The sequence below is a fragment of the Erythrolamprus reginae genome, chromosome 1 (assembly GCF_031021105.1).
Source record: "Erythrolamprus reginae isolate rEryReg1 chromosome 1, rEryReg1.hap1, whole genome shotgun sequence".
Classification (NCBI taxonomy): Eukaryota; Metazoa; Chordata; class Lepidosauria; order Squamata; family Dipsadidae; genus Erythrolamprus; species Erythrolamprus reginae.
In genome coordinates this window covers 144961955-144988362 of record NC_091950.1, presented here as the reverse complement: position 1 = coordinate 144988362, position 26408 = coordinate 144961955, and the positions used below count along the sequence as shown (strand labels likewise).

Genomic DNA, 26408 nt, shown 5'->3' with positions numbered 1-26408 from the left:
TCAATGACTATTTCAGCTTCAATCACAACAACACAAGAGCACGCAACAGATTCAAACTTAATATTAACTGCTCCAAACTTGACTAAAAAATTTGACTTCAGCAACCGAGTTGTCAAAGCGTGGAACTCATTACCTGACTCAGTAGTGTCAACCCCTAACCCCAAACATTTTTCCCTTAGACTATCCACGATTGACCTCTCCAGGTTCCTTAAAGGTCAGTAAGGGGCGTGCATAAGTGCACCAGTGTGCCTTCCGTCCCCTGTCCAATTGTCTCTCCTTATCTCATTTATCTTTTCTTCCTTTCAAATATGTTCACCTATACTTTTATATCTTTTCTTCTATTCTTTTCTTTACTTATATTATTACATATCTTTCTCTTCAATGTGTATTATGTATTGGACAAAATAAATAAATAAATAAATAATGTGGGCTTTCCCTTCCCCAACACACTTCCATGGGGCAATTGACCAGTCTGCATGGTAGGATTGTGCACATTCCATAGATAAAATGGGTTCAAAGCAGTGTTCCCTCTAATTTTTTTTTGGGGGGGGGGGCGGAAAAGTATAGTGTCTGAGCGGCAATCCCTTCAGGACTGGGCGGCACAGAAATAATAAATAAATAAACAAACAAACAAACAAACAAATAAAAAACCCACCCTGTTTTGCCTCAGAGAATTTCAAAATAAAATACTGTACCGTGTGTCTATAACAGTGAGCTCATAATAGGGCAACTCTATCAATATCAAAATGCCACTTAAATAGTTGAGCTAGTTTCAAACTAGATTTTGATTTTCTTTCTCTCTTCCTTACTCCCATTCTTTTTCTTTCTCTTTTCCTTCCTCTCTTTTTTCTATCTGTTTCTCTCTCTTCCTCTCTTCCTCTCTCTCTCCTTCCTTCTCACTCTTTCCCTCTCGGCTTCTGGGCAGGTTTGGAAAACTCTGAGTTGATGATGGTTTTTAAGTGAGCGATTGCTCACTGCTCAGCTTAGAGGGAACTATGGTTCAAAGTGAAGGAAATGAGCACCTATCCCTCTCCTAGAAAAATGAAATATCCTAGGAAATATTAAAAAGGCAGAATAATATATAGAATGTCCATAGAGAAATGGAGAAATGTGCTTTTTAGCAGGAAACAGACTCACTCTTAGTAGCCTCCACATTTGTCAATATGCCATCAATCACCCTCCCCCCCCACTCTTTGTTAATAGCCTAGACCAGTCTATTCTACATAACAAAGATCTACCTCCTTCAGACAGAGTCATATTAGGAATTTCCCAAAGCCCTTTCATTACACTACATGGGTCCTGGGAAGATTGAATCAGCCAGCGGGGCTCAAACAAACATGGACTCAAGACAGCCTACAGAGTTGTCCCTGCATGACCCCATGGGAGTCGGACAGCCAATCGGAGAGCATTGCATACCCAGGAACAGGGAACTAAGAGGTGGAGCCCAACAGAGGTAATAAAACTTTTCTCTTCACCCAACAACTGGAAGCATGTGATCCACCTTTTCTACTCAGGAGTTTGTGTCATGTGCTCCTGTCCTCCATTAAACCTTCTTTCCAAGCAACTTCCATGAATCCAGTGTCTTTTTCCCCACTTGGAATTGAACCCAGAAGGATATTCCTTTCAACAAAAGCAACTGGCTGGGATAATTCAAATAGTACCCTAATGCATCTGGAAAATTCAACTTGGCATTAACCAAGTAAAGGTGGAAACTGAATCAGTTATGCAAAGTACGAAGAATTATAATCTCTGGTCATGTAACACACTGAGTATGGTTACTAAGCTAATTCATTTTTTTAGGATCATAGAACATGTTGAACACAAAGCCTGAGTTCTAATGACCCTTAAGCCTCAGAGCTATGAACACCAATCTTTATCCATGCTGCCATAGTTTCTCAGAAGAAGTGGTAAAGGGTTATGAGCCTTTTTCCTGACCTGGTGGGTATCTTTCCAAGCAAAGCAGTAGCCTAGGGCTACCCATTGCTTTTATTTTCTACAAATGCTATTGGGATCTAAAGAAGCTAGTCCTTTGTTCTTCAACATGCAGAACTTCTTTTTAATTTATTTTTTAAAAAAATTAAAGTTAAAATTGAGCGAAGGAGAGAATCTTGTAATTCTCAAAAAACCTATTCATGGACCATCAGCTGTTACGCAATTTATAGAGCAACACGTAAGCATGTTAAAGTTTAGATTTGGCATTTTAAAAAAATCAACACCGTATTGGACATAAATTAAGAAAAAAAATTAAAAATATAGTCTATGAAGCATTTATATATGTTAGTGAAATATTACTTACTTTCCCTTAAACAAATATGATTGGAAAGTTCTTTAGACAACTATTCTGTATATTTCAGTCTGTAAATCTATTCAAAAATTCCACTCAGTATATTTTACTCACTCACCCAGGACCCTCGGGAGACAGGAACATCTCATGGAAAGGGAATTGGCGGTGAATGTCCTTTGTGATGGTCTCCACCCACTGAGGATCACCAGGTACATCAAGCAATTCCTGCAACAGCAAACAGACCTCTATCAGTGTTGGCCCCATTTTGCCCTACTTTTTCCCAACAATACCCCGCCCCTACATCTTTATATGCTGCTAAAGAAAGACAGATAAACACAATAAAGTTATTGATAATACAGATGGTGTAGTCTTCAGGCACTCAACATGCTACTAGGCAACAGCTGAAGATCTTTCAGTTGTATTAATAGTGCTTATGATATCATGTGGCTAAATTAAATCCTTCCAGACATTTAGTTGCTGTTGTTGACATGCGGGGGGGTGGGGGGGATCAAAAGCTGAAAGGCAGAATTGCTCTACTTTGCAACATGGGATGTAAAAAGCATGGAAACAGAAAAATGAAAGTCAAAATGGGCTGCACATTGACCTCACCTGCATCAGCTAATTGAAATGGATTGGAATGGAACACTTTCAAACAAAAAAAATCACATTGTTTACTACAAGATATATATAAAAAATAAAGAATTATGTTGCTGCTATAATGAGTAGGATACAGCAAAAATCAAGTAATATCAAGACCAATGTAATCAAATAATATCAATATCAATAAAAGCAATGGGCAACTCTTATAATAACAACAACAACAGTTATTCAACTTTATCCTCCAAATATTAACACAGGATGAAGAGGTTGATGGGTTTTATGGTCAGTTTCAATCTGAAATTGAAAATCATGTCAGCAAGAAATGGTTGAAGACCACAACTGAAAATAGTAAGGAGGAAAATATAGTTGGTCTAAGAAACAGAAATAAGCAGGAGAACGATTTATCAGTTTCTGTTAATTCAGTTACTCCTTTATTGCAAACACAGTCTTCAGAAATGATATCTATACATTACCAGGTGCAGGGCACAGAAATAAAATGGATTATATTATTGGTACAAGGAGGTGCAAGGGCTCAATTACACGATAAAAACAAACATATGGCCAGGAGCACAGTGGGGAAAAATAGGCCTATTATTAAATGTAAAAGAGCCAGGGATTGAAACTCATTTTACTGAGACCACATGGAGTCTGTACTAAAACCATGTAAGACTGTAGAGGGACTGGAGACTGGGAGCAGAGGAGGAAAAGTGATTGTGGATCCAGAGAAAGAACTGAGAGTGCCAGCCAGTGGCAGTGGCTAGCACCAAAGATCCCAAGATCCTGAAAAACAATATACGTGGACTTCTCTTTGGTTATTGAACTTTTTTCTCCAGAACTCACTCTTTAGAACTGGTGCTGTATTGCTGACCTGATGGAATATCATCTTAATTATTTCCTATATTTTTTGCACTCTATAACTTTAGCACTTTATAACTTTAATGATTTTTTAATAATTATATGTTATTCTATTAAGATCTTGAGAATAACTTAGTGTTAATTAGTATCCTATTTTAGTGTAATTGATTTTTATATTGTTTTTTTTAATTGAATCTATATTGAATTTTTAATAATTAATAATTTAGCTAATTTCTTAGAAGGGTTTTTAAAACTAATGAATTATTGGGGTGGGTATGATATGTATGAAATGAATGATTGTTATGGGTGGGCTGGGTGGAACTTTGGTATGGATGAAATAAATGGAAATGGTATGAATGATTTGATTAGCCTACTTGACACAGGAGAGGCAGGAGGGGAGGGGGCACCGATGTCTGAGGTGGTAGAGGGTCGGAATATTCCGGTCCTGCTGGGGAGAGGCAGATATGGTGGGGGCCACAGAGCTAGCCGTTCCAGGGGAACGAGAGATCGTTGCTTAATAACGATCCCTTGTTCCGGCTCTGTGAACCCAATCCTGGGTGCTGGTGATGAGTGTAATTCTGGCCCTGGGCTCAAGCTGCTGCTACTCAATGCCAGGTCGGTGGTAAATAAAGCTCTCCTCATCCGGGATCTGATCCTGGATGAGGAGGCCGACCTGGCATGTGTTACTGAAACCTGGCTGGGCCCAGAGGGAGGAGTTCCTCTCTCTGAAATTTGCCCAGCCGGGTTTCAGATATGGCATCAGCCTCGACCCCAGGGAAGGGGGGGGAGGAGTGGCTATTATAGCCAGAGAGAGCCTTGGCTTGCGTAGACTCGTTGCTCCAGAGATTGCGGGCTGTGAGTCCCTCCTGGTGAAGTTGGACTTAGGGGTCCAGGTGGGCTTGTTTCTCACGTACCTGCCTCCCAGCTGCGTGTCACAAGCCCTGCCTGTGCTACTCGAGGAGGTAGCCGGGTTGGCAGTGGGTTCCCCAGACTTATTGTCTTGGGGGACTTTAACCTGCCGTCGCTCGGTGAAACCTCTGGACTGGCACAGGAGTTCATGGCCACCATGACAGCCATGGACCTGACCCAAGTAGTACAGGGTCCGACTCATGAGGGGGGGCATGCACCCGACATGGTATTCCTCTCTGAGCAACTGAGTAATGGTCTGAGACTAAGGGGCTTAGAAGTGTTGCCTTTGTCATGGTCAGACCATTTTCTACTGCGGCTTGACTTCCTGGCTCCAATCCTTCCCCGCAGGGAGGCGGAACCGATTAAGCTGTTCCGCCCCAGACGCCTGATGGGCTTTCAGAAGGCGCTTGGGGTTATTCCAGATAACCTCGTACACAGTTCGGCAGAGTCTCTGGCTGAGGCCTGGAACAAGGCTGCAGTGGAGGCTCTTGACCGAATTGCGCCGTTGCGACCTCTCCGCGGCACTAGACCCCGTAGAGCTCCATGGTTCAACGAGGAGCTCCGGGAGTTGAAACGCCAGAAGAGACGTCTAGAGAAGCGATGGAGGAAGAGTAAGTCCGAATCTGATCGAACACTTGTAAGAGCACATGTTAAGACTTACAAAGTGGCGCTCAAGGCGGCAAGATGCGCGTATCATTCCGCCTTGATTGCATCAGCGGAATCCCGCCCGGCCGCTCTGTTTAGGGTGACCCGCTCCCTTCTTAATCAGGGGGGAGTTGGGGAGCCCTTGCAGAGTAGTGCCGAGGATTTTAACACGTTTTTCGCTGATAAAATCGCTCGGATCCGAGCGGACCTCGACTCCAATTGGAATACAGAGTCGACTGACAACGAGTCAGTTGAGGTGACTGGGGCACGTACTTGTCCACCTGTCTGGGAAGAGTTTGATCTGGTGACACCTGATGAAGTGGACAAGGCCATTGGAGCTGTGAGTTCCGCCACCTGTTTACTGGATCCGTGTCCCTCCTGGCTGGTTTCGGCCAGCAGGGAGGTGACACAGAGCTGGGTCCAGGAGATTGTCAACGCTTCTTTGGGGAGGGGGTCCTTCCCGGATCCCAGAAGGAGGCACTTGTGCGCCCCCTCCTCAAGAAGCCTTCCCTGGACCCAGCCATTCTCAACAACTATCGACCAGTCTCCAACCTTCCCTTTATGGGGAAGGTTGTTGAGAAGGTGGTGGCGCTCCAGCTCCAGCGGTCCTTGGAAGAAGCCGATTATCTAGGTCCTCAGCAGTCAGGATTCAGGCCCGGCTACAGCACGGAAACTGCTTTGGTCGCGCTGATGGATGATCTCTGGCGGGCCCGGGACAGGGGTTTATCCTCTGTCCTGGTGCTTCTTGACCTCTCAGCGGCTTTCGATACCATCGACCATGGTATCCTTCTGCACCGGCTGGAGGGGTTGGGAGTGGGAGGCACTGTCCTTCAGTGGTTCTCTTCCTACCTCTCTGGTCGGTCCCAGTCGGTGTTAGTGGGGGGGTCAGAGGTCGACCTCGAGGTCTCTCCCTTGTGGTGTGCCTCAGGGGTCGGTCCTCTCCCCCCTGCTATTTAATATCTACATGAAACCGCTGGGCGAGGTCATCCAAGGACATGGGGTGAGGTATCATCAATACGCCGATGATACCCAGTTATACATCTCCACCCCATGTCCAGTCGGCGAAGCAGTGGAAGTGATGTGCCGGTGCCTGGAGGCTGTTGGGGTCTGGATGGGTGTCAACAGACTCAAGCTCAACCCGGATAAGACGGAGTGGCTGTGGGTTTTGCCTCCCAAGGACAATTCCATCTGTCCGTCCATCACCCTGGGGGGGGGAGTCACTAACCCCCTCAGAGAGGGTTCGCAACTTGGGCGTCCTCCTCGATCCACAGCTCACATTAGAGAAACATCTTTCAGCTGTGGCGAGGGGGGCGTTTGCCCAGGTTCGCCTGGTGCACCAGTTGCGGCCCTATTTGGACCGGGAGTCACTGCTCACAGTCACTCATGCCCTCATCACCTCGAGGCTCGACTACTGTAATGCTCTCTACATGGGGCTACCTTTGAAAAGTGTTCGGAAACTTCAGATCGTGCAGAATGCAGCTGCGAGAGCTATCATGGGCTTTCCTAAATTTGCCCATGTCACACCAACACTCCTCAGTCTGCATTGGTTGCCGATCAGTTTCCGGTCACAATTCAAAGTGTTGGTTATGACCTATAAAGCCCTTCATGGCACTGGACCAGAATATCTCCGGGACCGCCTTCTGCCGCACGAATCCCAGCGACCAGTTAGGTCCCACAGAGTTGGCCTTCTCCGGGTCCCATCAACTAAACAATGTCGGTTGACGGGACCCAGGGGAAGAGCCTTCTCTGTGGTGGCCCCGACCCTTTGGAACCAACTCCCCCCAGATATCAGAGTTGCCCCCACCCTCCTAGCCTTTCGTAAGCTCCTTAAAACCCACCTCTGTCGTCAGGCATGGGGGAATTGACATGTTCCTTCCCCCTAGGCTTTAAAATTTATGCATGGTACGCTAGTGTGTATGATTGGTTTTTAACTTTTGGTGTTTTTTAAATTAATTTAAATATTGGATTTGTCTTACATTGTATTGCTATTGCTGTTAGCCGCCCCGAGTCCGCGGAGAGGGGCGGCATACAAATCTGATTAAACTTAAACTTAAACTTAAAAAAGACCAACGTCCTGCCTGTCAATGACTACTTCAGCTTCAACCGCAACAACACAAGAGCACGCAACAAATTCAAACTTAATATTAATCGCTCCAAGCTTGACTGTAAAAAATATGACTTTAGCAATCGAGTTGTCGAAGCGTGGAAATCATTACCGGACTCAGTACTGTCAACCCCTAACCCTCAACATTTCTCCCTTAGACTATCCACGATTGACCTCTCCAGGTTCCTAAAAGGTCAGTAAGAGGCGTGTATAAGTGCACTAGCCTGCCTTTCGTCCCCTGTCCAATTGTCTCTCCTTATCTCATATCTCATATATCTTTTCTTCCTTTCATATATCTTCTCCTCTACTTTTATATCTTTTCTTTATATATAATACTTCATGTCTATCCTCTTCAATATGTATTGTGTATTGGACTAACTAACTAACTAACTAAACAAACAAACAAACAAACAAACAAATAAAATAAATCAATGAAGTAGTAGCAGGTTCAGTGACCAGCTTTAGAAATGACACTGCAGTAGTGGATATCTTTTGCCTGTTAGGATCAGTTACTGAACAAAAAGAAACCAGCAATCAAAGAAATTTGGTAGGTTAGAAAAGAATATTCAGATATGGCCATAAAGACCAGAAACTATGCATACAATAGTTTTCCATATGGTACTCTACGGAAGTGAAAATTGATTTCTGAAGAAGAAAGACCATGTTTTTGAATTCTTGAGAATTCATGAATAACCAAGAAACTCAACAAGTGACTCATCAAACAATACAGAGTTACTCAAGACCCATGATCAGGCTCAAATTGTCACATTTTGGACACATTGTACATAGGCAGAGTTTCTGTGAGAAATCCATAATACACGGAGAGATAGAAGGAAAGAGAAGCAGAGAATGATTAGAAACAAAAATGGATGAACTTAACTATAAAGGCAATGGGCTTATTATCCAAAAGCGCATAAAGGTCTGGGATGGGGGAGAGCAACCTGTCTGTGATACTTTTAATATTTGTAACCAACTTAATGGCTCATAATCTAAATAGATTTCAACTACTTTGATTTATTTGTACTACGTATTTTGTAATTGCTTGAAAGCACCACCACCTTAGGTTTTTAGTTTTGTAATTACGGTATGTTATTTTGCATACATTTCAATTATTTTAACTGCATATTGTTGCCTTGAAAACATTTTTGGCTGAAAGCACCACCTTTTAAAGTTAATAGATATTACAAATGAGCACATATAATAGTAAAACTAAATTGCATTCTGACACAAATGAAAAGCAAAATTAACAGTCCAGTCTTATGCATTCTTAACCTTGAAATAAGTCCAATGGTTAGACTTACTCCACCTTAAATGTCCATAGGATTGTATTTCGAAGTATTTCTCAATGTAAAGAAATGCTCTTGCCATACCTTTGTTAGGGATGCTATGCTAGAAGAAGCAGGCATCATGTCTTAATGTAAATATTCAAATAATCAACTGGCAAGGAAATATAAGTCAGGAAAATGTGTGGTTGGTTTGCCAATTAATTGATATAAGGGCACAGATGAAAAGGAGAGCCGGGGTGGCGCAGCAGGTAGAGTGCTGTACTGCAGGCCACTGAAGCTGACTGTAGATTTGTAGGCCAATGGTTCAAGTCTCATCACCGGCTCAAGGTTGACTCAGCCTTCCATCCTTCCGAGGTGGGTAAAATGAGGACCCGGATTGTGGGGGCAATAGGCTGGCTCTGCTATAAAGTGCTATTGCTAACATGTTGTAAGCCGCTTTGAGTCTGAGGAGAAGGGTGGCATAAAAATCAATCAATCAATCAATCAATCAAACAAACAAACAAACAAACAAAAGTGCAACAGCAGAAGAGGTGGTTGTCCTGTTGACTGATATAGAACATTTCTAATCCAACCCCTTTTAACACACATGGAATAACTTGTGCCTCTAAGAATAAAATAAGTTCTAAAAGATGCAGGCTTACCTGGTATTTTCCAGGGCTCCGCTCCATTGTGAACTGTCCTCCACACAACAGAGGCCAACAACGTGCACGTAAAGAGGAAGGGATTCCTTTTCGGCACAGCAGCTTTACCTGTATTGTTATAAACTATATAAACTAAGTACATAATGATCATGTATAGAACCCAATCCCCATAAAGAATCCCAATACCCAAGGTTTAGGTCACAGACACCAGGAAAGATTCAGCTTTTTCTCCATGTTTTAAAACATCTAGCTAAAACTGTGGTGATTGCCAAGGATTTTTAAACAATGATGGGGCATCATCAAAAACTCTTAAATTCTGAATTAAATTAAATTAAACTCTTAAATTAAATTATTAAATTCTATTTAACAACAACAACAACAGAGTTGGAAGTGACCTTGGAGATCTTCTAGTCCAACCCCCTGCTTAGGCAGGAGAACCTACACTACTTCAGACAGATGGTTATCCAACATCTTCTTTAAAACCTCTAGTGTTGGGGCATTCACAACTTCTGGAGGCAAGCTGTTCCACTGATCAATCGGTCTAACTGTCAGGAATTTTCTCCTTTATTCTAAGTTGCTTCTCTCCTTGATTAGTTTCCACCCATTGCTTCTTGTTCTACCCTCAGGTGCTTTGGAGAATAGCCTGACTTCCTTCTTTAGCTGTTTCAGTTGAAACAACACTACAAAGACTAAATTGATGTGTCAACCAATAATGGGTTGAATAGGAAGCTGAAGCTTAGCACTCACAAAGATGAGGGTATCATTGGTGTGCATATCACAAATCTAGCCTTTTCTGGTTGACTTCATATTACAGCATGGAGTGGTAGCACATGGATGGTTCATTGGATGTTGCTGAACTATTCCCTGCTGTTTCTGTTTGGGGTTGGTATGTGCAAAAGGGAGATAAGAGAGATCTTCTGATAAGTTTCAGATATTTTGCCATCTCACAGTATAATATATTTGGCCTAGACTTTGCTCTATGGAGTTAACCATTTGCTATTTATTCAATAAATCATGCTTAAACAAACTGCCATTTGATAGATTATGTCAAATGCAGATTACTTTTTGAACATGGTCTGAGATTATAACAGGGTTCACTAAAGACTTTGATGAAAAGATGTGCTGAAATCACCATTTAAACGAACAATGCTAGATACCTTCTTACCTTCCTGTAGCGCCGGGCCATGGTTTTCTCCCAGTGAGCTGTCATTTCCAGCCATTTGGTTTCACGGTGTCGGATGAGCTCAACCGGGAGGTGATCTTGGCTGCATATGGAAGAGAGAAAAGCAAAATGATGGGCATCTCTATAAATTTCCTATAAGGCTATAATTTTCCACACTGTACTTTCCTACGCTGCTATTTTTTTTTGGCAAGACATTACAGTAGTCCCGCGATTTTTGCGGGTTCGAACTTCACGAAACGGCTATACCATGGTTTTTCAAAAATATTAATTAAAAAATAATTTGCTTCCCCCCCCCTATACCACGGTTTTTCCCGCCCGATGACATCATACGTCATCACCAAACTTTCGTCCGCCTTTAATAAATATTTTTTTTAATAAACTTTAATAAATAAACATGGTGAATAATAATCTAAATGGTTGCTAAGGGAATGAGAAATTGCAGTTTAGGGATTTAAAGTGTTAAGGGAAGGCTTGTGATACTGTTCATAGCCAAAAATAGTGTATTTACTTCCACATCTCTACTTCACGGAAATTTGACTTTCGCGGGCGGTCTTGGAACGCATCCCCCGCGAAAATCGAGGGAACACTGTATTACCCTTCATGAGGACTCCTACTAAGTCCATTTTTTTCTCTTTTATATATATATAATTTTTATTAGGTTTTTATACATTAAAAAACCCATAAAAACAAGATACAGATACAACGTTCAGACGAACGTCAACAACAATACAAATACAAATCCAACTACTGTACTACTTTGGGTAAGTTAACATCCAATTAATTTCTTCTTATCCATAAGTTATAAAAATATTTATCTGTACCTATATTCTAGTATCATACATGTTTTTATCATAAACCCATTTTCCTTTTTTCTGTCCATTTATACCACATTATCCAGGTGTTATAGTAATCCGAATCTTTTCTACCATTCATCGCCTCCATAGTTAGCCGGTCCATCTCTGCACAATCGTATATTTTCTTAATTATTTCTCTATCTTCAGATACCGTATTTTTAAATTGTTCCATCTTTGTGCATATACCATTCTCGCCGCCGTCACAATATGTCTATGTCTTATTGTTAGCATTGATGTAATGTAATCTTTTGTAGTAAGACGGTGAGGGAAAACTTTCATTTAGATTTTTAAGAATTGATAATGTTGTATAAAATTAATAGAAAAATTTACATGAGGAGAGATAAGAGCCTCCATGGAGGGAGTAATGAGAAAAGAAAAGTTTATATAGGATTGTTTTAAGCATTGTTGTTGTGTTCATAACTATATATTGTTTTACTTTATGGTGGAGAAAAATAATTAAATGTTTTTAGTAGAAATTTAGATTTGTTGTAAACTGTGTTTTTTTTCACTTTGTTGTGAGCCGCCCCGAGTCTGCGGAGAGGGGCGGCATACAAATCTAAATAAACATAAACATACTGTATTTTTCAGAGTATAAGATTGCACCTTTTTCCTCCCTTAAAAGAGCCTTATACTCCGAATGTAGCTTTTTCAAAGCTTTTTTATTCCAGCCCTAACTAGGTGCTGACAATCTTCTCAGTTTCCTACTCCCTCCAAAGGAGTTTTTTCCAGCCCTAGCTCTTTGCAGGCTTGTTTTCATTCCTACTCCCTCTGAAAAAGGTTTTTTCAGCCCTAACCAGGGGATAAAATAATGTGCTGAAGCTGAACAGACTAAGGATGCTAGCCAGATGAATACCTGATAGGTAGATTTTTTCTCTTATTTTCCTCCCCCAAAACTAAGGTGCATCTAATACTCCGGGGAAAAACCCAATAAGTCTAAGTGGTATTGCTATATGACTAAAAGATACATTGAAACAAACATTTGGTTACTTTTGAATAAATCTGAGTACAGTATTGCCATTTGTATGCTAATATCAGTAAATATTTATCTTGAAGTTATTTAAGAGATTATATTCAGGTAGGGCACAAATGTGGACTATATTTAAATAAATTGTGTCTGGAGCAGGTATTGAAAATATTGACTTCAGCTAAAAAGACATATTAATTTCATTTTTTTTAAAATCTGCAGAGAATGAGCAGTTGATTGAAAAAGGAAGAAAAATCCTTGCTGGAACCTCCTTCAGCCCAAAGACAGTGGTTTCTGGGGGAGGACCTGGAGGCCTCTTCTTGTTGCCACATTGTTCTGATAGGAACTTGCACATGAGCAGCAGAGAGAGTGGTGAGGCAATTACAATGGGAAAGGGAGAAAGAGGCAGAGATTTTTCCAATAAGAACCATCCAATAGAGTGGCTGCAATCTCCAGGCCGCCTTTTAATGAGCCAAGTTCAAGCATCTGTAATATGAAGCACATAGGCGCACAAAATGCTCTGCAACCGGAAAGGGTGAGGAGGCAGTTCTCTGAGTCAGAGGGCTGTACTCCCTTTCTGCTATGACCTCAGCTTCTGAGTTCCTATAATGCACAAAGCCCCAAGCGGTTTGCTTATCTGTAGCTTAGCAAAGGTTATTAACCCAGACACCGCAGGTAAAATGAAATTATTCTGAGTTCTTTGGGAAAATGGTACAGTAGATCATAAATACTGTATGGGAACTGTGTCTATTTAGATTATTCTTCCCTATTATAAATGCAATAGAATTACACCTGCCTTTGTTTTCTCTTGCCTTCATGGGATTGATTTAGAGTCAATGTTGACCAAGCCATTTTTTTTATTTTTTTTAGTGCTGATAGGTGTTAGAATACTAGAATATCTGCATACCAGACATCAGGGAAGAATTGAGTCACTACAGGATCCAGTGCCTGGGTCTTGGATAGACTAAATAGTACAAATCTTTGGCTCAGAATCAGTATTTCATTAAAAGCGACCTCTGTTGAACGGCATGTAGCATGACTCTCTTCCTCAACATATTGGGTGTTCTGATAACACAGTGGTTTTCATCCTGGAGGTCGGGACCTCTTTGGGGTCAAACGACCTTTTCACAAGACAAATTTCCCATGGTGTTAGGAACTAAAGCTTCTATTTCTGGCACCTTGGAGCATATTTTTACAACCCAACCAATCAGGCATTTACAGTGGGGGTGTCCCTCTGACTTTCCTGCCAATCAGCTTAAAGCTCTGTTGGGAGAATTGACACTAGACTTATGGTTGGGAGTCACCACAACATGAGGAACTGTATTAAGGGGAGAGGTTGAGAACTACTGTGATAACAGGATAGAACTCAGTTGATGGTTGCCTTTTAAATGACTTTTGAGCTTGCTGACAGAATTGAAGCAAGTGTGAAGCATATTTGGGGTGGGGTCTGTCATACTGAATATTGACAACCCCAGAGACATTCAGTAATTAAATAGTTAACTGTGTGTGTTTCATTAAGATCCTCCTATTATGATGTAATATCCTTCCACATCTAACCTCACATCCTTCTTCTTGATGCAAAGATCTCCATTCCTATTCTAACCTCCATCATGTAAAGATGTATTTGTTGTTTTGTCCACCGGGACATGTTTATTTTCTACTTTTATAATAAAAGAAATCTTGTTTTGAACAAATGACTGGGCTTCCATCCATCACCTCCGCGGTGATTAAAGTTCTAATGGACTTTTATTATTTACAAACCGTGACAGGGTCAATAGTATCAAAACGGTGAGCAGAGCTGAATGATTAAAGCCCCACCCCTTTTTTACACACAGGTGATAGATATAATGCATATTAAAATATTTAAAAGGCAGACTGTCTGGTTTGGTACAGCAACCAAATAGGACTAGTACAGATTCCAGCAGATAGTTAAGACTGCAGAAAAAACTATTGCAACCAGCCTACCTTCCATAGAAGACCTGAATATTGCGCAGGTCAGAAGGAGGACTGTGAAAATATCTACAGACCCCTCACACCCTGGACAAAAACTGTATCCCAAACCTTGGGGCATTGCATGCCAAAACATCTATTCAGAGATCACTCTGCTGAACATCACATCCTCATACCATGAGGAAATAAGTCTTATTTACTTTTTGCCCCCCAAAATAAGCATCAGGTGTTATTTTCAGAGGATGTCTTACCCGCTTACCTTATGACCTCCGCAGAAACGCCTTCCACATCATGACACCTGTCTTGCCACTGCCCGACTCCTTTTGCAGCCGCTTGTACCCGCTCATGGCTATATCAGAGCTTGAATTTGTGGAAACTAGCTTGTTTGTGCTGAAGCAGTAAACCAGTCCAGCCAGCCCACCAACCCAGCCAGCCAGCCAGCTAGACCAGTAGAAATGGAGTTGAAATCTTCAATGAAACACAGCAGCAGTAGGAAGTTGTGGAAAAATATATTTACTTCTTTATACTACTACTACTACTACTACTACTGTCTATACTATACATACAATAAACTAGTATCTTACTAGTACCTCGCTATAACTATCTTAGTTCAATAACTCACAGGAACCAACTTTTATAGCGTTACAGCTTCTTCAAAGCATACTTCCACGAACAGCAACAGCACACAGCTAACAGCGAACAGACAGATAGAAAGAGCAGGGAGCTCTTGCCTAGTTAAATACTTTTCACATAATTGCTAGGTTGCTGCTCACTCAACTGCCTTTGAATGACTCAGCATTCTTACCTGAGGCTTACTTTCTTCATTATGATATTACCTAGGGGTTTTTAATTTTTGACCGGCCAGACACCACGTGGCTCATCACGCTAGTGGCGCTGCTCATGGCAGGAGGATGTGTGGTGTGTTATTCCATTGCATACCTGAGAGGCAGCTCCAGCACAATGAGCTTCTTGGTGTCCTTCCACAAACGGTGGCACCGGTATGTTGTGCCATGTGGCATCCAGTCACAAGTGACTGCCAGCAGCTGCAGAAGAAGTCAGGTAGCGATGTGACAGATGTTGGGACATGGGAGGCCTGGCTGCAGCAGTCCTAATCCCATTTCATACAGCCAGACAATGGGGGTTATTTTTTGGTTAGGGCTTATACTGGTGCAGCCATGAAAATTAGGGTAGGGCTTGTTTTCGGGATAGGCCATATGTTTTGAAAAACCCGGGAGTAACATCTAATCTCTATGTATATTTACTAGCTGTAGTATTGTTATCCTTATTATCTTCTTTACTATTGCCTCTTATTGATATTATTTTTACTATGATTATTCTTATTCTGATGCTTTGCATGATACTGAGAGACAAATTCCTTGTGTGTTTATTCATACTTGGCCAATATTTCTTTTCTTTTCTATTCTATTCTATTCTATTCTATTCCATTCCATTCTTCTTAAAAGTGGGTCATTTTAATCCTATTTATTTCCCTTCCCATTTATACCTATGAAAGTATTACAAAAAATTAATCATGCCAGTAATGAGTATTTTCGCTTGGTATGTTTTGCACCAGCCTGAAACAGGAATCATTTTATAGTTGGAAAATCATGCCTCTTTCTCTCCCCACCCCACTTTTAACTTTTTTCAGCCTGTAAGATGGGGGGAAACAATGGTGACATATCCCATTTCTGGAAGAGGAGAGGCTTCAAAAATAGTTTTTAAAAAAGGGCAGTAAAATAGGAGCATCAGGAATTTTAAAAATCTCCATTTACTATTTTCACCATGATTCACTGCTTATCTTCCCCTCAGGAACAAAAAACCCTGCTCTCATAAACGCAATAGGATGATCTTGGGAAAATTCCAGTGTGTGCCAAGAATTGGGGGGGGGGGGATGAGGGGGGGAGGGAGAGAGAGGTATATGTTTAAGTAGCTCTTCTCATATTAAAGATAATCTTGATCTATATATCACTGTTAAGAGGGCCCACATCAATTGCTTGCTGCTTACTGTGGGTCATGGCTTATACTGAATAGTCCCACCTTCATTATCTCAAAACACAAGAGATATACACACATTTTCCTCTTCAGGAGCTGTGAAAATAATAGATTTGCAGTGAGGAAGGAGAAGCTTGAGAATTCTCTTAAAGAGTTGTCTGCATTTCATCAGACGCTGATTTCCCAATTCTTTGCAGGAAGTCTTGAAAGTTGAAATGGATTAAAACTGATGAGAACTTCTACTGTAGTATGGCTAAAAAGAATTGATACGAATGTTGAGTTCAGCCTTCCAAAGTCAGGTAGACCAAAAACTCAAGAAAGCACACTTAATAGCCACCATAACCACAACGGGTATTTTCAGGATGCACAAGTTGTCATAGATACGGTGAGAGGATGTGGCTGAGCTACATTGCTAAAACAGGAAACGTTAGTTCATACTGTAGGTAGCGAAGACATTTTCCACTCAGGCCCTCTTTGACATTACAATCTTAATCTGAACCTTGTTGTTAAAAGTGCTCTTATAACTTCTGCTTGCAAGTCTTTCATGAGTCTACTGACTGGCTAGCCACGTAGACACATATCAACAAAAGTAGAGAAGCTTGTCTTCCCCAGCTAAAGGTGTTATTAGGACTATACTGATTGTATAGCAATGATGACAAAACCTTTGGGCTTGGTGTATCAAAAATTCAGAAAATGCCTAATTTGACTCTGCTCACATGACACTCACTCACACCCACACTCACACACCAAAGAGAAATAATGGTCTATCTCCCTACATCCAGGCAGCCTTGAAAAGCAATTTCCAGAAAGTCTGAGTAGACCCATGCAAGACCATACACCATTCTTGAGTCCTCGGAGAGGGGCGGCATACAAATCTAATAAATTATTATTATTAAATTATTATTGTGCTGCCTCGGCATGAGAAAAATCATATGAGAATGGGGCACATTTCAAAAATAGTTATCAGATGTTGGTGAAGGCTTGGGGGGTCACCCATAACGTTATAGCATGTCACTTTTGATACATATGGTCTAGGTTCCCCATTACTGGTGCATAGACTATCGTCTTGATACAGAATATCATTTCAACAGATTATAGTTTATTTTGATCCAGCAAATCAAATAGAAATATAGTGCATCATTTAGATAAACAATGACCGTTATCCAGAGTACTCCAACTGCCTTATATTATAAGGATAAAATAGACAATATCTGTAGAAGTGCAGGAGGTGTACTCAGGGGTGGGCTGCTGCCCAGACATGGGGAAAACACAGTGGAGTAGTGAAAATGGATTTCCACCCCAGAGCACCCAATTTGCACCCAAGTTGAAAGAAAATCCAGGGCATCCTACATAAGCCACACCCACAGTGTGGAAGTAAAAATTTTGGTAGCCCTTCACTGACGGTATACTGTACAAGGTTTTCACAGCATTCTTTCTGTCCACTAGGCTAATTTCTAACCTGTAATCAAAAATGAGAGGATGCAAAAAAAACAAAACTCAACAACACCCCAAATATTTATCACTCCTACATATTTGACCTACTCTGATTACAACAAGCTACAATTATAGACCAATTATGCAACAATGGTGCCCTTTGGATGATTTAAAATTATCAATCAACATGAAAAGAAAAAAATGAGTCCTTTAAGTATATTTTAAATATATATTTTTATCATATTGATGAGTAATCATATACATTTAAAGTTTTTGAGAATGTAGGAGCAACAGTATGACTACCTAATTTGGGCAACATTTCACTCATTTTTAAGATTCCTGGAGAAAATTTGACCCTCTCCCGATATTAAGCCAATTTTAGAGTTTTATTGCAATTTTATTGCAATTCTATTCCAAGGGGACAGGGAACCTTGCCACCAGTTTTTGACAATTGTGATTTTAAAATGTCCAAGTTCTACAAGATGGGCGACTGGATGCATGCAGCATTTAAACTTAATATTAACCGCTCCAAACTTGACTGTAAAAAATATGACTTCAGTAACCGAGTTGTCGAAGCGTGGAACTCATTACCGGACTCCATGGTGTCATCCCCAAACCCCCAACACTTTACCCTTAGATTATCTATGGTTGACCTATCCAGATTCCTAAGAGGTCAGTAAGGGGAGAGTACAAGTGCACTAGAGTGCCTTCCGTCCCCTGTCCTATTGCTCTCCTATATTTCCTATTCCTTTCTTCTAATCCTATATCTCTTCTTCTATTCTTTCATTGATATGTTCTATTACTATATCTTCTTTTCTATTCTTTCTTAGATATATTTTACTATGAGTTTATCCTCTATAACCTACATCATGTATTTTACTATGTGTATACCCACTAAAACCCTCATTGTGTATTGGATAAAATCAATCAATAAATAAAAAATAAAATGAATCTTGGTGTATCCATCCTTGATATGCTGCCACTGAAGCTGCTATGTTTCACTTCTCATTATGGGACTGTCCCAAGGAGTTTCCACAGCCATTGGAGGGTACAGATAAACCCCCAAGCGGCCTCAACAATTCCTGGAGCGCTAATGACTGACATTCAGAGTACTAACAACAAGATGACTGGTAAGGAATATAAATCCTTTCATTCTCCACCATTCAGTGAGGATTAAAGAAGAGTCTTGGATGAGGAGCAAAAAGTAAAAAAAAAAACAAGAAAATCCAGTTGCCTTTTGAAAAAAACACAATTTGGGACAACCATTACTTGGATGACTGAGAATCTCCACAAACATTTATAGCTGGGTCCATTCCCTTCCACAACTGAACCTGAAGGGCTAATTTTGAATAGAACATTGCTGATTCCAAGTAATTAATTCCATAGTTCCTGAAATGGTAATAATTTTAGATTCACCAGAAATACAAGAATTACATAATCAAAATACAGTGGTACCTGTTCTTAAGAACTTGATTAGTTCTGTGACCAGGTTCTTAAGTAGAAAAATTTGTAAGGAGAAGCAATTTTCCCATAGGAATCAATGTAAAAGCAAATAATACATGCAAACCCATTAGAAAAGAAATAAAAACTCGGGATTTGGGTGGGAGGAGGAGGAGGAAGAAAAGGAGGAGGACAGTCGCTGCCGAAGGAAGAAGGTGAGGGGAAGGGAATCAAACCCCCCAAAACTTTAAGGCTTAAAAAAAAAAAAGAGGGACTCTGATGTGGCGAGGAGGAGCACGCCCCTCCCATACACCTGGTGCAAGGCAGCTTCCCATACACTGCACCACAGAGAGAAACTCAGGGATAATGGCAGGAAACTGGCCAGACCTTCGTGCCGTTCTCAAATTTCCTGGAAATTTTTTTCCGGGCTCAGGTTCTTAAGTAGAAAATGGTTCTTAAGAAGAGGCAAAAAAATCTTGAACACCCGGTTCTTATCTAGAAAAGTTCTTAAGTAGAGGCGTTTTTAGGTAGAGGTACCACGGTATGCTGTGGTACACTTTGAAATAAAATGAAGGTTCAAATGATAAAATATAACTCTCATTTAGCCACTGAAATATGATGCAGCACAGAGACATTGTAATCATACTGTAACCAATAGGTAGAGTTATCTCTGATTCAAACTCAACTACATGGTGATCTCCCATGCAGTTTTCTGGACATTAGTGTAGAAGTTTGCCATTGTCTTATTCTGGGATAGTTCTATGACTTCTCTGTCTGCCTTACTATCCTGTATTACCTGATGTCTTCCAAGTACTAATCAGGACCAAGCCTATACTGTATAGATATTCATAAGTAATATTTATTTATTTTTATTTATTTATTAGATTTGTATGCCGCCCCTCTCCGAAGACTCGGGGCGGCTCACAACAATAATAAAAACAATATAGTAGTAGAAAAAATCTAATATTAAAAAACATATAAAACCCTATCATTTTTTTTTTTAAAGCCAAACAGCACATTCATACCAAACATAAAACGAAGTATTAAAAAAAAGCCTGGGGGAAAGGTGTCTTAACTCCCCCATGCCTGGCGGTATAAGTGAGTCTTGAGTAGTTTACGAAAGACAGGGAGGGTGGGGGCAGTTCTAATCTCCAGGGGGAGTCGGTTCCAGAGGGCCGGGCCGCCACAGAGAAGGCTCTTCCCCAGGGTCCCACCAAACGACATTGTTTAGTCGACGGGACCTGGAGAAGGCCAACTCTGTGGGACCTTATCAGTCGGTGGGATTTGTGCGGTAGCAGGCAGTTCAGGAGGTAAATATCAGCATTCATGTGTAAAAGAATTGAATTCTAAAACACAGTGTAAAATCAATTGCATATGTACCTAAAATGCACTACATAAAGTGATCTAGGTGGGACATAGAGTTAATAAAATGTTAAGTCCTTTAATATTACTGTAACAATAGAACACCTGCTGATATATACTGTAGATGCATTAGGTGGGCAAAATTACCTTTTTGTTTCTATCAGGTAGCATCAAAATCCTTGGATCAAATGACTCACAAAATGTGAGAAACAAAAAGTTAAGAATTATTGTCCTCTAAAATGAGTTGATAACTAGATTATTTGTATACTGTACAGATAGTCCTCAACGTATGGCCACAATTGAACCCCAAATTTCTGTTGTAAAGCAAGACACTTAATAAGTGAATTTTGCCCTATTTTATGACTTTTCTTGTCACAATTGTTAAGCGAATCACTGCATTTGATAAGTTAGTAACACAGTTGTTAAGTGAACCTGGCTATCACATTGGCTTTGTTTGCCTGAAGGTTGCAGAAGGGGATCACATGACCTTGGGACTCAGCAATGGTCATAAGTATGACCAACCATCTGAATTTTGATCACATGATCATGGGGATGCCTCAAAGTCGTAAGTGTGAAAAATAGTCATAAGTCACTTTTTTCAGTGCTGTTGTATTTTGAATGGTCACTAAATGTTGTAAGTTGAGGACTACCTGTATTGACTGTTTCCTTGGGAGGAAAATTAGTTCCTATCATCCTCATCCAGCAAGTAGGTCCCATGTGCTCCACTGATAAGAATGCAGGTGAATATCTTTGTTCTGCCAGGCTCTCTGGTAGGAGCCTCCCGAAAATTCAAGGGTACAAATTTCAGACACACACACATTTGAAAATTCAAAATAATGTTCTTTATCCCAAAATTCAAAATAAACTAACCACTGTTTTTTATTGCAAGGAGCACTCGTCCCAAAACAACCGGGTAGTTTGTACAATTAAGCTTAAGCAGTCATTAAGTACTTAGCTAGCAGCTGTGAAGAAACTTCACACCCCTTCTTCTTCCAACGAAGTGAGACACACACACGCACGCACACACACACACACACACACACACACGTTGCTCTGCTTTGTTTTCAAAGGCGTGAAAAATCAACAAAGTCCAGAAAATAGCAACACAGGATTCCTGATGAACTGCGATCAGATACTCTTCCACAATGGCCAAACCCACATGCTGCTATTTATAGCAGCAGCCCTAATTACTGGAGCCCCACCCAAACACAGGTGGCCGCTCTTATCTCCTGTAATATGTCCTTACTTGGTCTCTTCTATGCATAATTCTGCGCTTGCGTGGGTCCAAAATGTCTTCATCAGAATCAATGGAAGATAAGGGAGATTGACTGCCTGGGCTGTGTGCCAAGCCCCCCTCTGCCGAGTCACTCCCACCTTCTTCTTCGTCCGAGGAAACTAAACTCTGAACTGACTCTGTCGGCAAGAACACAGGCCTGTGACATGTTGAAGTTTCCCCTGCATCCACCTCCACATTCCCTGGGGCAGGAGCTGGGCCAGAGCCAACCACAACAACCTTTATCTTGTTTGACTAGATCTCTCTGACTTGACTAAATAGAATATAATTCTTTACTGGCCAAGTGTGATTGGACACACAAGGAATTTGTCTTGGTGCATATGCTCTTAGCGTACATAAAAGAAAAAGATACATTTGTCAAGAATCATGTGATACAACACTTAATGATTGTCACAGGGGTCAAATAAGCAATGAAGAAACAATCAATATTAATAAAAATCTTAGGACACAAGCAACAAGTTACAGTCATACAGTCCTAAGTGGGAGGAAAAGGATGATAGGAATGATGAGAAAAAACTAGTAGAAATAGAAGTGCAGACTTAGTAAAAGGTTTGACAGTGTTGAGGGAGTTATTTGTTTATGGAGTGGTGGTGTTCGGAGAAAAAAACGTCGAAATGCCTAAATGCCTCTTTTAGTGAGTATGAATTCAGTTCATCATGACTCCAGTCTTTTTACATCAGCCTGCTCCAACCTGATGCCTTCCAAATTCATGAGGATTAAAGTTCATAGAACACCCTAGTAATGTGACTATATTATGACCATAAAGCTAGCAAAAAAGAATAGATTCAGATCCACAAACTTGAAACGGGGATTGTAACCCCTTTGCCCTCTGTCAAAATAATGCCAAATAACCACAATTTTGTGATACTTTTCTATTCTAGCCAGCTTCTCCTAATTGAAGACTTGAATTTAGGTCTAAAATATCTGGCTTCTTCTTGGGGAACATTACCTAATCTACAGGCCTTTTCATTTTATAATAATGACTAGTAGCTGGATACCCGTGCTTCGCTATGAAACCACATAGTTTCATAATCAGGCTTGATAAATTGACACTTAAAGCTTGAAAATGTCCCAACTTTGTTCCAACTACCAGTTGCCTTATATTTTGCTTCTTTCCTTCTTTCCTTCCTTCCTTCTCCCTCTATTTTCGTTCCTTCCTTTCCTCTCCCTCCATTTACCTCTTTCCCTCTCCTTCCTACCTTCTCTATTCCTCTCTCTTTTCCTTCCTTCCTTCTCCCTCCATTCCTCCCTTTCCCATTCCTTCCTTCCAATTGCCTCTCTTCCCTACCTTCCTTCCTTCTACCACCATCCCTTCTTCTCCTCCCTCCCTTCCTTCCTTCTCCCTCTATTTTTGTTCCTTCCTTTCCTCTCCCTCCATTTACCTCTTTCCCTCTCCTTCCTACCTTCTCTATTCCTCTCTCTTTTCCTTCCTTCCTTCCCCCTTCATTCCTCCCTTTCCCATTCCTTCCTTCCAATTGCCTCTCTTCCCTACCTTCCTTCCTTCTACCACCATCCCTTCTTCTCCTCCCTCCCTCCCTTCCTTCCTCCCTCCTATAAGGCAACTGGCAGTTGGAGCAGAGGTCTTTTCAGTGGGGGGAGTAGAACGCCTAACTCCTTAGCATCAGAACATGTTAACAATAATATAAGAAATAATAATGATACACACACACACACACACACACACACACACACACACACATATAAATACTAGTTAATATATAGATATAAATATATATAAATACTAGTTAAGCTAAATACAAAAAATAGCAAATGTTCACTTCTAATTTTAAATTGTTATTTTGTAGCGGGCAGTCTCCTAAGACATTACCAGAAAATTAAAAAGAAAATCTGATGCCACAATAACTTTTTGAAAGAAATACAGTATAGAGATAGTCATTTAGAAGAATGGGCCAGAGGGCACTAATTCAACACAGCTTCTTTCCTCCAAAAGAGAAGTGGGGGGAGGGTAAAGGACTTTCCCTGGAATATATTAGTCTAAAATTACCTAACAACAGGATAAAATAGGATTGGATAATTATTTATATACCTCCCTTCTGTCTTTGAATATTGCCACATCTGAAGTAAATAAGACATCTTGGAAAATTACCTCAAACCATAGAGATATTTGTTGCGTTTCAGTTTTTCATCCCCATCTCCTAACTACCTTTCCTTACAAAGAGGGGCGGCATATAAATCTAATAAATAATAATAAAGTTTTTGGAACTGACACCTTATTTCTAACGATTAGAAATATTACTATTTTCAGCATATATACACTGCTCAAAAAATTAAAGGGAACACTCAAAGGACACATCCTAGATCTGAATGAATAAAATATTCTCATTGAATACTTTGTTCTGTACAAATTTGAATGTGCTGACAACAAAATGAAATTGATTGTCAATCAGTGTTGCTTCCTAAGTGGAGTTTGATTTCACAGAAGTTTAATTTACTCGGAGTTATATTGTGTTGTTTAAGTGTTCCCTTTATTGTTTTGAGCAGTATATATAGATGCAGCCAGTCAGGTGAGAACAAAACAATCTGATAGGTATGAAAATTACTTCTGCAAAGTGAAGCAGCCAGAAATAGAAAGAATTCAGAAAGGAGTAGCTGAGAATATGGAATCTTCCCACTAGCTTGAAAAGCGATTCCATCCCCTTATCTACAGCAAAGCTCAATACCATTTTTCCCTTTGAGTGACATTCCACTGTCCAGCAAAGGTCCATCCCCCTCATTCTGTACCCTTCCAGCAAAGTGTGGAACAGAAGCGGCTTCTTACCCATTCTGGAGGCTACTTCCTCCGATAAAGCCATAGCGATCCGTCTTGCGATAGGGAGCCATGCCATTCACCTCAGAGTCGGAGCCCAGGGAGCTGGCATCATCCCGCAAGCAGAAATCAAAGGCCTCTGGTAGTTCTGCCATCGCTTGGCTTATGTTATCAGCTGACAGAGAAGGGTCTGACATTCTTCCCTACCATTCAAATCTTTTGAATGAACTGAAATGTTGTTGATTTATCTCATGTTGACTGCCGGGCCCTCGGCTCATCAACTTCTGAAGGGAAGACGGCCTCTATGAACCTACCCCTACCGTTATGAGTTCCTCACAGGTTCCGCAAGCTATTTCCTCCCAAAAACCATTTCCTGATGTAATACAGAGCACTATGAAATGAGCAAGGCAAAGGGGTGGAGCACACGAAAAGATGGAGAGGGCACAGAGGAAGGGAAGGGAGGCACTCAATAGTTTCTTTGCAAAGTCAAAAAGAGAGAGTTGCAAATACACCTTCCCTTCTCTCTGTCTCTGCCTTTGTAGGCAGAGCTGCGGTGCTAAGGTGCTGGGCCAGGAGCTACCTTCATTACAATACTTACTAATTTATTTATTTATTTATTTATTTATTGGATTTATATGCCGCCCCTCTCCGAAGACTCGGGGCGGCTAACAGCAATCATAAAACAGCGTACAATAATAATCCAATACTAAAAACGATTAAAAAACCCCTTAATATAAAAAACCAAACATGCATACAAACATACCATGCATAAAATTGTAAAGGCCTAGGGGGAAAGGGAATCTTAATTCCCCCATGCCTGGCGGCAGAGGTGGGTTTTAAGTAGCTTACGAAAGGCAAGGAGGGTGGGGGCAATTCTAATCTCTGGGGGGAGTTGGTTCCAGAGGGCCGGGGCCGCCATAGAGAAGGCTCTTCCCCTGAGTCCAGCAGGGGAAGAGTGAATATATTTGTTCCAGGATAATCTTGCAAGATCCAATATGAGCCACTCACCCAGACCAGAGATTTTGTTTTCCAAGTTTTCAATTCCTTCCAGACTCTGGGCAGTGTACAGCATATAGGGCAGTGGGCAGCATCTCCGAGTCTGCGGAGAGGGGCGGCATACAAATGCAATCAATCAATAAATAAAATAAAATAAATAAAATAAATAAAATAAATAAAATAAATAAAATAAATAAAATAAATAAATATAAAAATCATATAACATAGAAACATAGAAGATTGACGGCAGAAAGAGACCTCATGGTCCACCTAGTCTGCCCTTATACTATTTCCTGTATTTTATCTTAGGATGGATATTTATTTATTTATTATTACAGCTACAGGTCATCAAGTTCAACCCCCTGCTTGAGCAGGAAATCCTACAGCACTCCAACCAAATGGCAGTCCAATCGCCTCTTGAAAAGGTCCAAAGTTGGGGAGTTCACAACCTCCGCTGGCAGGCCGTTCCACTGGTTGATCGCTCTCACCGTCAGGAAATTCTTCCTTATCTCCAGGTTGAATCTTTCCTTGGTGAGCTTCCAACCGTTGTTTCTCATCCGGCCCTCTGGTGCCCTGGAAAATAGTGTGCCCCCCTCCTCTCCGTGGCAACCCCTTAAGTACCTGTATAGAGCTATCATGTCCCCTCTAGCCCTTCTTTTTACTAGACTATCCATGCCCAGTTCCAGCAACCTTTCCTCGTATGGCCTGGTCTCTACTCTCCTTATCATTTTAGTTGCTCTTTTCTGCACCCTTTCCAGAGTCTCTATATTTCTTTTGAAGTGTGACCAGAACTGGATGCAATACTCCAGGTGCGGTCTGACCCGGGCCTTATAGAGTGGTATTATTAC

General features: G+C 40.9%; 1 protein-coding gene across 2 annotated transcripts in view; it reads right to left on the bottom strand.

Moving 5' to 3' along the window:
• TBC1D10C (TBC1 domain family member 10C) overlaps window positions 1–24854 on the bottom strand; it is a 36592-nt gene extending 11738 nt beyond the window's left edge. Inside the window, exons 1-4 of one of the 2 annotated variants that reach the window (XM_070727736.1) lie at window positions 24577–24854; window positions 10490–10589; window positions 9325–9432; window positions 2403–2509 (exon numbers count right to left, since the gene is read on the bottom strand). In XM_070727736.1, coding sequence (XP_070583837.1) covers window positions 2403–2509; window positions 9325–9432; window positions 10490–10589; window positions 24577–24761 — 500 coding nt within the window. In that variant the 5' untranslated portion in view covers window positions 24762–24854. Of the gene's footprint in view, window positions 1–2402; window positions 2510–9324; window positions 9433–10489; window positions 10590–14534; window positions 14599–24576 lie in introns of those variants that run through there. The other variant, XM_070727745.1, reaches the window with a different exon arrangement.
• Window positions 24855–26408: the final 1554 nt, after the last annotated feature.